Source organism: Crinia signifera, chromosome 5 (assembly GCF_055691185.1).
Source record: "Crinia signifera chromosome 5, ASM5569118v1, whole genome shotgun sequence".
NCBI classification, from domain to species: Eukaryota; Metazoa; Chordata; class Amphibia; order Anura; family Myobatrachidae; genus Crinia; species Crinia signifera.
Window position 1 is genome coordinate 81,213,816 of NC_139221.1, and position 12,795 is coordinate 81,226,610.

The following is a 12,795-nucleotide window of genomic DNA, read 5'->3' on the forward strand; positions in this document are numbered from 1 at the left end:
TCGGGATCCCGGCGTTCAGAATCCCGACCGCCGAAATGCCGACACATTCTCCCTCCTGGGGTGTCCACGACACCCCTGGAGGGAGAATAAATTAGTGTGCCGAGCGTAGCGAGGCACCGGGCCCGCTGCGTGGCGAGCGCAGCGAGCCCGCAAGGGGGGGCGATCCACGTCCCCCCCTTGTCGGCATTTCGGCTGTCGGGATTCCGGCGTCGGGATTCTGAACGCCGGGATCCTGACCGCCGGGATTCAATACTGAATCCATTGTGTTGCCATGCCCCTTCCTTGCAAGACCACATGTCTTTCTTTCGGTGTGTGCTGTCCCTTTGTACAGTTTAGGAGGGAGCTAATTTGTAGTTTGCAGGAGGGCGTCGAACACCCTAGCACAGGCCCTGGATGGAGGGAAACTATTATTATCCCCCATCGATGGCAAAACTATTTTACATTGGTCATAAACCATCAATGATTTTGAATAATTTATAGTTGGTCGCCATCCCTACTCACCATTTGGGAGGTATGGCTAGTGAGTACATCACTGTCTGGTACATACCCCTGTCTCTGCAGCACAGTAGTGACAGGACAGTGTCTGATTTATTTTTACAAAGGAAAATATTAAGAAATCACAAAGCTTTTATGTACTACTGTAAAAAATAAGACGCTCAGGTAGCGCCCCCACCCGTCCCGCCTCAGCTGCGCCTGCGCAGTCGCACTCCCTCTCTCCCCCTCCCTCCCAGCAGCCGCCGCCGTGTCCGTGCGAGCAGGAAGCGGACATGTTGGTGTAGCCGCGCAGCCAGGAGGAGCCAGAGAGGCACTAGCAGCACCTCCATCATCTGTGTGAGCTGCCGCCACCGCTGCAGGAGGAGGAGGGAGGCCGCACAGCCGCGTCGCGTCCTATGTGCCCCCGGGGGAAGGAAGGACAGTGCTGTCTGCAAGACATGAGCCTGCGCTCCCGGCACTGAGGCGGGACGTACAGAGGGAAGTTAGACGCCGGCTGCACTCCAGCAGCTGTCACCGGGTGCTCAGCCAGTGCAGCCCGGGGGCCAGGAGTGGAGGGACGGGCCTGTGTGTGTATGTGTCCGGCGGCCTATGGGGAGGAGGATGCCGGGGCCCGTTACGCTGCTGCAGAGCCCGGCGCTGAGGTGGGGGTGAGGGGACAGCGATCTCCGCGTCACAGGGAGGGATCCCCGCAGCACGCAGCCGCCCGCACAGCCGGATCCCTGCACCGAGCTACGGAGAAGGAGGAGGGCGCCCCCGCACTGTGATAAGGATTGTCGCCCCCCAGCCGCACCATGTCTAACGGGGAGAGCTTCGAGTCCCGCTTCGCTAAGATCGATGTCCTGCTGCGGGACCCCAAGTCGGAGGTGAACACGGACTGCCTGCTGGTGAGTGCTCCCCTGGGTCAGGCCTCCTGCAGGCTGCCATAGGCGAGGTGACAGCCAAATGCGGCGCTGACATGTCCCCAGCCGCCTGTCACTGCTGTGGGGCCCGCTGCCACTATGGTGTTACCCCCGACCCTGGGATGGAGATCAGATCCCCCAGCATCATGTCTTGTACAGGAGAGCCTCAAACTTCCCAGGCAGCTACTGCACTGCCCGGCTTCCTGTGCTGGCAATACTAACCTGTCCAGAAGGAGAGTTTTGTACCCTGCATGTGCACTGACATAACACGACTGCCCCTTTATACTATGCATTACACAATGGGCAGTGTGCAGAATAAGTGTATATGTGTTGGTATATAGTCATAAGTTTGTGTTGGTGCTTGCATAATGCTAAAGTACCTTCTGTTCTTCTGGAGCTGATGGCATTTCTTTTTCTGGAGAGAAAACCCCCCCACCAAATTGTTTGTTTGTTAGGTGCTCATGTTGCTTTTTTTTTGTTTATCAAGGGCTCATGTGTATCAGAGCTAACTCTAGCAATTTAAAATAAATGCAATGGAAGTTGGTAGTGGTACGTAAATGTTAATGAATAAATAGATGTGATTTCCAAGTATCTGAAACCTCTTGGGATCACAGGGCCCTCACATGCTATCAGTTGTACTCAGAGTTTACTTGCTTGATGTTTCTTCCTCTTTCAGTATCTCTTAGCAATTTGCATCAGTCACAGCAGCTAACTCTATATAGGTCAGTGATTCTCCACCTCAATCCTCAAGTTTTCTCTACAGGTCACGTTTTAAGGAATTCTGTTGGTACTTAAGGTCTGGAGAACCCATGCTTATAGTATAGTGTTCGCTGTAGGTGCAGGGTGAGATGGACATATAATTTTGTTGGACAAAACTGCACACATGTAGTGACTATTGTAATTAACCATGTCTAATGCTGCCCATCCCCGGTGCGTTTTGAACTAGATTGCATCGTATCTATATATTTTGAACTGGATGTGATCTAGCTCAAAAAATACCTGCAGCGCATACTTTTTGGACTGTATGATGCGATGTTTGTGGGAGCGCGCATCGCATCGGCAGCCTAAAACATACCGTGTATGGGCGGCATAAAAATTAGCTCTGGCAAAATGTAATTCTGCCCTCCTCACTACCCTGCTCCTAGAGTAAACACCACCATGTATTTCTTATTTTTATCACTGTTCATTCTAAAGGCCCCATACACTAGTGGACAAGTCGGACCCAATTTCTCTTATGCTCCCCTGGCAGCTCCCCGGGAGAGATCACTAACTATTTGGCAGTATTATTGGCAGTCTTTTTGAATTCTTTTTTTAAAATTCTGCCACCGCTTGCCGCACGGCATCCTCCAGCTCAGCGCTTTCTGGACACTGCTTGCCCTGCCGCTCCACGGTCACCCGCCCCCCCCCCCCGTGCGCTCAGCGCAGACCGGGCCCCTGCACATAGGTGTGTGTCAGTGGTGCTTCACCACTGGCACACACCTATGGATCAGCCCCAACACATCGAGGGTGCTAAAAAGCGCCCGCAATGTGCCGCTGAAGGGTCCTATCCCATCTGCGCATCGGTTCGGATGGGATGTCAAACTCACCCGATTTGGGCCCGATCCATCGGGAATGGGTGAAATCTGATAAGTGTATGGGCTCCTTAACACTCTTCACCTTATCAATGAAGAAAGACAAGATTTTAGACTAGTAAGCTCGCTCAAAGTTTTGAAAGCTAGTCTGCTACCTTCTGTGCTTGTGCATGTGTGAGAAAGATAGTGTGTAGGTTTGTTTGAGTTCTGCCATCACACATTTTGATTAGTACTGGGCATACTAGTTTTGAGGTTTAATTGCCTTGTCTGTTCATTGTAAAATATTTAAGTACATATACAAGTCATCTGAGGGGAATTGTGATTTTATTTGTGCTATATTGTTTTGAACAGGACTGTTATGCTTTCTTACACATTTCTGTATGATAACCATAAAGCCTTTGAAGGACATATGTTGATTGTGTCTATTATCTTAGGGGAGTAATTATCAAAAGCATAGAGGAATATAAAAGCATTAACCCTGTAATGGGGAACCTTTGATGCTCCAGCTGTTGATAAGGGCAGGTTTAGTACGAAAGTCACGGAGCACATTGCACCGTGTTTGGGCACCTTAAGATCTATCGTGTGTCTGGGAAGCTGCTGGGGAAATCATTAGATGACTTGGATCGGATGCTGGTTGTCTAAATGTATGGCCAGCTTAAAGGCCCATACACAGTGGGCAATTTTGGTCTGAAAGCAGCTCACTTTTACTGTTGGAGCTACTTTCAGCTCAAAAGCGCCCGGGTGGTGAGCACTGATGCGTGCTCCGACATTGACAGCCGCCACCCATACCAGCAGTTGAGCGGTGGTGTTGACGGCATTCCATAGCACCCTGGAAAGGAAAGCTGTCCTGTGCAAAAATTGCTAGGACGGGCAAGATTCAATTTTCAGACCAGTGATTTTCTGCAACATAACTGTGCATACACACTGGGCTAAAATGCCCAGTGTGTATGTACCTTAAGATTTCAGAAGCAATTTCCCTTTAACTCCCCAGCAGCTTCCCAGACACACGATGTGTGTAATTTCACGTAAGATCTGCAAATCCAGTATACTGGTCGTTGGGTGCATACACACTGGACATTTTTGCCCAGCATGTATGCACAACGATGATGGGGAAATACACACTGAGCGATTTTCCGTGAGTGTGAGTCCAAATGGTTTTACTGGTGGTGTATGGCTTTCCATAGCAGAACGCTATGGAAAGCCGTCCACCCCGCCGCTCATCTTCTGATAAAAAAACTCAAACGGTAAAACTGAGCTGCTTTTGGTAGCATCTTCAGATCTTAAGTGCAGCAGGTCAGATCATAGAATCCATCTCACAACCTGTGGAAATTTATGCACCCCCCCCACTATCCACGCCACCCCGAAGCGTGGCAAGCGGCGGCGGAACGCGTCCTCCCGACCTTTTCATAGCCCCACTATACACGTCGGCGTGGAGTTGACTTTATATAGTGTGGCGAGCACAGTGAGCCACCGAGCCCGAATCGTGGCAAGCGCACGCGTAATACGCGGTGCACGCTGCGCTCGCCACACTATATAAAATCCACTCCACGCCGACGTGGATAGTGGGGGTATGAAAAGGTCGGGAGGACGCGTTCCGCCGCCCCTCGCTTCGGGGTGGCGTGGATTGTGGGGGGCTGCCTAAATCTCATTGCAACTCATAGAAGTGTATAGTAAAGTAAATGACGTGATTTTGCGTGCGGTCACATGCGATGCGATCCGCCCACAGCAACAGAGCAGTGAATAAATTACATCGGAAAATCGCATTGCATCGCACGGCACTAAAATGGGACATGCGATGTGATGCGATTTCAGTACGTTAGGGTACATATGCTAATTGGGTGCCCTGATAATACTCAAGTACCATGTTGTTAAACATTCTTACCCATCTAATTAAAACTTATTTATTTTAGTGTAGCGTTATCAAACATGAATCTTTTGGGTTTATGGATTTGCCTTTTTTATTTTAGCTATAACTTTCTAATGGTTTTATCAGTTATATTATTTTCTGCATGGTAATATTGATATATTGAGGGGTTTAAACCATGGACAGAGTTTGGAAGTATGATTATAATTTTGCAATGTTGCAATGGAATCCCAACTGACTATTTTCCCTTGTGGTGGTCCACGACCCCCATAGAGTGAGAATAGAACCAAGAGCCCGCAGCGTGACATGCATGGTGAGCCAGCAAGGAGCTTCTTTGCGCTTGCCCCACCTGTCAGAGCACTGGCAGTTGGGATTCCGATGTTGGGATCCCAATGTCGGATCGCCATACCACACCCCTGATGGACATGGTAGCATGATTTCTGTTTGCAGCCTCCTGTAGACGTGAGCAGAAACTGTTGAAAAGTCCTTGTTTTGGGCAATCTTGCCAGCTCTTTAGATGGGTTTAGCCATTTTACGTAACGATATCCAGTCTGTATGTGCAGGACAAACATGAAGAAAAGCTTCCCCCAAAGTATAACATCTCTTCATATGGGTGGGAAATGCTAATGTGCAGTCCTACAAAGTGCTGCCACATAGTTTTTGTTTTGTAATGCTTTGATTATTATTTTTTTTGTTTACGATTCATTAGTATGTAGACTATAATTAAAAGTCCACTAACAATAAAGCATCTGTTGCAACAGAAAATAAAGTAGTTTAGTGTGAAAAGTAAAAAAGTTGAAGCATCAATCCCATAAAATAAGTAAAAGTTTGTTAATGATAGGTTTTCCTTTTTTTGTTTTTTTCAGCCTGCTATTAATGATTGCTGTTTCTGCAGATTTTAAAGGAATATGCAGCTACTATGGTGACCACAGTCGCATGGCATATGATGTGAGAGAACCTTGTGTACACCTCTCAGCTTTGTTTCCACGGTGACTTTCTAGCCCACCTTTTGTCTCTATCACATAGCAGAATCAGAATCCACTTTATTGGCCGTGTATACTTGCGCTTACTAAGAATTTCACTTGGATTGCTGTGCAACAGCCTGTTAGGTACAGGTAAACAGCGACAGATATGCGAACACATACAGGTATACGCTAGAAGTACCCTGGGGGCATATAGAAGCAGGGAACACATACCCGACAAGCTGCACAGCGCCTAGGCAGCCATCAGTGTTGCCATTGGTCATTGCAGCAGCCAGAAAGGTAACAGTATGAGCAAAGACAGCACAGTTATAGCAGAGACAGTACAGTTATCACACAGGGGGCATGGGGTTACATATAGCTGAGTGCACAGTTCCTATGCAGCCATTTGTGGTGCCATCATGAAGGGCTCAACAGGCCATCTTCCTGTAGGGAGAGACTGTGTCGACATTCGGGTAAAAAAACAGTGAAAAAAGCCATGTCGACCTAAAACCATGACAACCTAGACACCTGTCGACCTTCACCCATGTCAACCTAGAACCCTGTCGACCTGGCTGCCTGTCGACCTAATGACTGTCCATCTAAGTCGGGTCGACAATACGATCCACACCTTAGGGAGGAGGGGGGGGGGGGGGAATGGGTCGCCAAGTGTGCTGGGTCCTGCCTTTGCCAGGCCCTCCACGTCCATGAGTGAGGGAGCGGAGGGGATCTACCTTCCCTGGGAGGTACCCCAGGCCAATGGTGCTGCCGGGGGCTGCAACACTCCGTCCGGCCGGGTGTCTCCTGTGACCTGTGGCATGAGGGGTAGGCCTGGTGTTCTCAGCCATAGGGGTGGTGGGCCTGGTCCAGGTGTTCTCATGGCAAAGGTAAGTTAAGGCCACATGATGTTCCTGAGTTATGTGGTTTTGATGCAGTCGTTCAGAAGTAATGTTGGTGTGTTGTTTGCCTTCTGGTTTCCTTCGGTTTAACGCCGGTATAATGCTACTATTAATTTAAAGCTGACCCTTTATATCTAGACCCTTCAGACACTAGACCCCTAACGTCCCAAAGGACTAACATCCCAAGCTATACAATACCATGCTAATAGCCCAAGAACCTGTGTCTGGTAGCCTTACAGGTTTTCTGTCTACAATCATTTTGCAAATGAATGCATATTAACCCCTTCAGTGGTGAGTTTCCTGTCCCAGAAAAAACGTCCACTGATGGGGTAGATGAGTCTCAGCGCTCCCACTCCCCTCTTGTGACCCCCCAGCCCCTCTGCTCCAGTGGTCTTCAGCGGAGCTCCCCTGCCGCTGCCAATCAGCAGCACACTGACCGGCAGCAGACGGAGGCTCGGGGATATTCGGGCGGCTCGGGAGGACTCGGACACCCGAGCGATCCCGAGTCCCCCGAGCCCTGCTGAACATCCCCGAGCCTGCCGCCGTCTCTCCCGAAGTAATTGCGGCGGCAGGGGAGCTCCGGCGTACGACAGCCGGAGCGAAGGTGAGAGGGGGGGCCCACAACAGTGGAGGTGGGGAGGGAGCGGCCTAGTGGGGGTCGCTGGTGAGGTGATGCAACTGGCGCACACCTGTATATTTGTGGCATGCCCGGAAATTTTCCGGGACTGCCCGCTGAGGCACCGCAGCTTGGCCCGGAAAATTTCCGGGATTGCCACTGAAGGGGTTAATGCTTAACTTGCATTTTAATGAAGAACTAAACTGTGGTATTGCTTCTTTCAAGTTTGATTTCCTCCACTCTCAGTAAGATGAAACGTATTGTTATACTTGGGCACTGTCACATAGCAAAATGAAAGACATTGTGGGAGAGTCACATTCCCAAGGCTGTTGTTTTGGAAAGCAATGAATGGTTAAAATTCACTATTCTGGGTGTGTTGGATATTGCTAAGAAACCAACAAATGTTTTATAATTGTTTTGCTAAGGTTCAGTTTAAGCAATATTAGATCATTGCTTTAAAATGTGGAGAATTGTAAAAATATACTGTCATTTTCTAGTACAAGGTCCATTGCTGGACAATCACAGACAGGCAATGGTTAAACCACATGCTGGGTCAGCAAGGAAAGCTGGGGGAAGAACATTTCTAGGGAAAGACAACTGAACAAACAGGGAGCTCTGTTTTGATTTTAAGTTTTTTTTTTTTTTTCTTCTCTTTATACAGTGGAAGCCGTGAAATAAAATTCTTCTGTAGGGTTGATACGTAAGAATAAGAATCTATTTATTTTAAAAGACTTTCAATCAAATTCCATTCCCAAAAACCACTTAAATAAAACCATAGCTAAAAAGACTGCATAGTTAAAGGCCAGGCTCATTAGTAAGGACTCGGGCACACTGACATTTTGTAAAGGCATCTTGCATATGTTTGTAACAGCTATAAAACACCTTTAATTGGGTCTGACACTAGAGGCCATGGTTCTAACATTACCATTATTACCTGCATTGTGGTTTCCATAATGCTACCTGTTGTCTTTGGCTCTTTTGTATTTGCAGTGCATAAATACTTCACGAATGCTTCCATGACCCTTTTAAATGGAAAATAAACATTAGTGAATATCTTAACCATAGGTTTCTGTGGAAGAGTTGTGTCCCAGTGTGTCATTGTTGACTGATCTTTTGCCGTCACAAATCTCATTGTCTGTTGTGTTTTTCTGTGCGGAAAAGGCTCTAAGTAAACTACATTTATTTAGAGGATTCCCAGGATTACATGCTAGAATCACATGCAATACACCAGCAACTGACACAACAGCTCCCCATCGGCTGGTTCCCATGTGATCCATCGTATGTGGTCGTTTTGCATACGATAGATCGCATGCGAGCCCATTCACTGCTACAGTATACAATTCGTTATTGCAGCATACTGTATGTCTCTGAATTTGATTTGATATGCTTGGGAACGCGCATCGCATCGTAATCATGTACGATTTTCCACAATTTATTGTCCTGATGCGTGGAAATTTCAACAAAAAGACCACAGATCCTACTAGTGTACAGGACCTTTAGAAAATACCATTCCACTCCATTAGACAGCTGGGACGCCTCACATATCTCATCCAGGAGGAGCTGAACTGCTTTGATATCTTGGGCGGTATTCAATGCAGCCGGTTAGGGGATTTGTGCGGTGTGGATGGCTTGTTGTCAAAACCCCTTGCCAACCGCTCTCCGTATTCAACGTTCCAGGGAAATTCTCGCCATTGATTCCCTTAATTGTCGAGGTTCGCTGCAAATGCAGCAAGCCTGCTGTATTTTGGGGCGAGCCCCGCAGTTTTAATGACCACTTATACAACATAAATGCAAGATACTTAATTTAGATATAAATATATTCCAAATTACGAAATAATCTGTTATCCAAAAAGCTTCTGGTCCCGAGCATTTTGGATAAGGGATACTCGACCTTGTAGTACATTAAATCCCGGGTCATGACTGGTGATCTGTCCCGACAGCCGTGACCCTGGCCTGTTTTTTTGTTTTGCTTGACAGCATATCGCCAGGTGGGATTCAATGTCCCGCCTGGTGATCGAAAAGGGGGTGTGTCCACGTAAACGGCTGTGGATTGTCCAGATTCGTCCGTGATGGCGACCATTCACGTCCGTTGTCAGCAAAACGGGCCCGGCAGCTTTTAAAGTCGGGCCCGTTCTCTCGATCTGCCTCTGCAATGCTCCCGGGCAAGACAGAATTGAATAGGCGCCCGCCGCTATTTCCCCCAACGGAAATAGCGGCAGGGATTGAATACCCCCCTTATACTTATATATATTTTTCTACTTTTATTTAGGCAGAAATCAATCTTTAGTAGATCTATATTTTAAAATCCTATAAGCATATATAAACTCTTCAATTAGTTATGTTTTTTTTTTTATGATTTATGGTTTTAGTTCACTTTTTCTTACCACTAATTTGATCAAAGTGTCTATTATTCCACAAACTACTGATTTATGGTTTATGATCTCAAAATTGTTCGTTCTGATTTGGAAAGATCCCCGGAGATGCAGCCCAGATCACTACAAGTGCATTGTTCATATATGCTGTCTACACATCTGAGTCACCCTGCTCTGCCTGCCCTTCAGAATGTAAGCTCTCACAGGCAGGGCCGCCTTCCCACATGTGTTTTGCCTACCCTTACTTCTATTATAATGTACTTCATGTAGTGTTCATTCTAGCACCCGCTATCTTTGAGATCCCATGCAGTTCCTGTTCCCTGCCTGGGGTGTCGCTGTCTGCTGTGGTGTTTCTAGCACAGGTCTGGTTTGCATACCAGTGCTAATATACAGACCACACTGTGCGAGAAGCACTGCAGCAGACAGCGACACCCCAGGCAGGGAAGAGTAACTGCATGGGTTGCCAAAGCTAGCGGCTGCTAGAATGAACACTTTATACATCCTACAACAGCACCTAACATTTAATTTCTGCTGCCACAATGCAGAGTTAGGTGTCATATCTGCTGATGCCCGGTTTATGTACAGCGATGTACTTATCCCACATTGTCCAATACTGTAAGCCACTGTCTTTTTGTTTCCCTCATATCTTTATGTACTTTGTTAGGCGCTGCGGAATCCTGATGGCGCCATATAAATAAGGCGGTACGATCTGCAGAATACACAGTAGATACTATCTTTACATAGGAATGTCATTTTAAATAATATGGAATGTTTAGCAGTAGAAATCATTTGCGTAGAGCACTTATTGCTAAAAATGAAGTTGGCGATTTCAGTTTCTTGTGCTGGTTGTTACTATGACAACACAAAGTGTCTCCCGCATACCATGCTCAAAATAGCTGCTTCTCATTCCAGTCTGGAGCTGAATGGCCATCATCCCAAATTGTGTGTTTGTTTTCTGCAAAAGTATGTCTCGTGAACAGACAAATGAAACCGTTCTGTTAAGATTGCATTTCTTGTTTCGTTCTCGGTTCTGTAGCATGATAATCACGGTAGTTCCTGGAGATGATGTACTTCACAGGGCCATTCCCATTCATTGGTGTGACTTATTGGTACTGATTACGTATGTGGGCCAATTGAAAATAAATGAACACAAGTCACTTATTACAGGGATTCTGTCATCTTGGGCAAACAATAGGCCTGGAATGACAGGAGGATCTTAGTACTTATGACCTCTGCGAGCTGGCGAAGGGGAAAACGATCGCCTTTCCAGAGCCGTACTGGGCACATGTTTTTAAAACTTGCCCCTGTTCCCATTGCTCCTTCTCTATGTAAAGATGATCGTGCTCTACCTTCTGCTACAGCCAAAGCGTTACCTGATTGCTCATTTGGTGCCCCTGTAAGCAACAAGTGTTTTCTTTCTCTGGCTCTTTAATGTTTCTCACGGATGGTGATACTGCAGTACTACATTCATAACTTTTATCATGTGAACAGAGGTTCTTGTTTTCTTCATGCTTTGCTTCTTTAAAGAGTTAAACTAAACATTTCTGACGATCTCTTGCCAAGAACAGTAAGTTAGCAATCTCTGGAGACTTGTATGTGTTTATTAATAGCATAATGGGAAGCGCATGAATTCATTTAGATTGTGTTTATGTTCTGTTACATGGAGCTCTGCAAACCATTGCCATTTCTCTGGCACAGTCGGCGAATGTTAATAATTTTGTGTGTGTGTATATTAATCTGCTAATTGTGTACTTTCTCTAGTATGACCTGTTGCAAAGTTATTGATTATGGCACACACATCATAAATTAAGTGGTAAAGGGTTTGAAACTGGTTTGTTAATTTGTTATAGCCAAATCAAACTTTGATTTGGCTATAAGCGCTTAGAGGAGAGCTGCTTTCAAAATACTTTGCCTGCTTATGGAATATTTGTTCTTTCTTATGGATGTGTAAATTATACCTCTTTATAATGATAAATTCCCAGGTCTGACCCATGGTTTGGAACACTTCCAAACCAGGTCAGACCCAAGACTTTCACAATGTGGCGCTGACCCAGTTTATTCCCGGCTCAGCGCTGTTCACATTGGCTGAAGTTGCGAGTGGTGTGCCCAGATGCAATAGTATTCTTTGGGCACTACTTCTCTGGCCCATGTGAAGATGGGGAGCCAGTGAGTGACTAGTTGCAGTGGGTGATAGAGACAGATGGGGACTGGGAAGGCAGAGGGGGGATAGACCGGTTTTGGATGGCAGGGGAGAATTGATTGGCTAACTAGTATGTTGCAAGGGTGACTGGAGCCTCTCACTGACCTTATTAGCTGCTGCCAACTTGTCCCTTCCTGGGTTTGGGGCTCCACACTTAATGCCATTGCACTGTAACTGCGGTGGATGAGGAGGGGTGGAAGGGGAATAATGGAGGGACATCAACAGGGGCCCCTGTGCATTGGGCCTGCTAGGTACCCAGGAAGGATTCCCAGATTTCATAGCATTCACCCTCACTAAAGGTGCGTACACACGGGGCAACATATCGCCCGGAGATATATTGCCTGGCGATATATCAGCGAGCGATATATCGCTCAATGCCGCCTTTTCATCGGTGACCAGAGATGGTCGCTAATGAAAAGAAACCTCTGCCGGCGGTGCCGCAGTGGTAATCAGCTGGTCACAAGATCAAGCTCCTGCGACCAGCGATTAGAATGGGGCTGAAAAGGGGAGCGTGCACTTCACTACCATCACTGGCAATATGGTCACCAGCGACCATATTCCCATCGATATCAGCCCCTATCACAGCCGTGTGTACACAGCTTTAGGGGCATATGTAGTAAGCCTGGAGAAGTGATAAAGTGGATGGTGGGAATGTACCAGCCAATCAGCTCCTAATTGTCAAGGTACAGACTGGGTTTGAAAAATGACAGGAGCCGACTTTATCACCTCTCCAGGCTTAATACACCTGCCCCAGAATGAGGGACAGTAACAGTGTAGAAGTCCATTAGTTATTGCTTTCTGGCTTGGCACGTGGATTGCGGTTTGCAGCACGTGGTGTTACATAATTCTGTGTGTCAGTATAGTTATTGCAGAATGCAACTGTAGCATTAGGTCTTCATTTTATTCCTTTCTGAAAGAAT

At 46.9% G+C, this 12,795-nt stretch overlaps 1 protein-coding gene across 2 annotated transcripts in view; it reads left to right on the forward strand.

Moving 5' to 3' along the window:
* Positions 1–722: 722 nt before the first annotated feature.
* ROCK1 (Rho associated coiled-coil containing protein kinase 1) overlaps positions 723–12,795 on the forward strand; it is a 120,523-nt gene continuing 108,450 nt past the window's right edge. The window contains exon 1 of one of the 2 annotated variants that reach the window (XR_014474860.1): positions 723–1,379. Coding sequence is in view for 1 of the 2 variants with exons in the window: in XM_083187542.1 (XP_083043668.1) it covers positions 1,287–1,379 (93 nt within the window). In the remaining variant the exon portion in view is untranslated. The remainder of the gene's footprint in view (positions 1,380–12,795) is intronic. The other variant, XM_083187542.1, reaches the window with a different exon arrangement.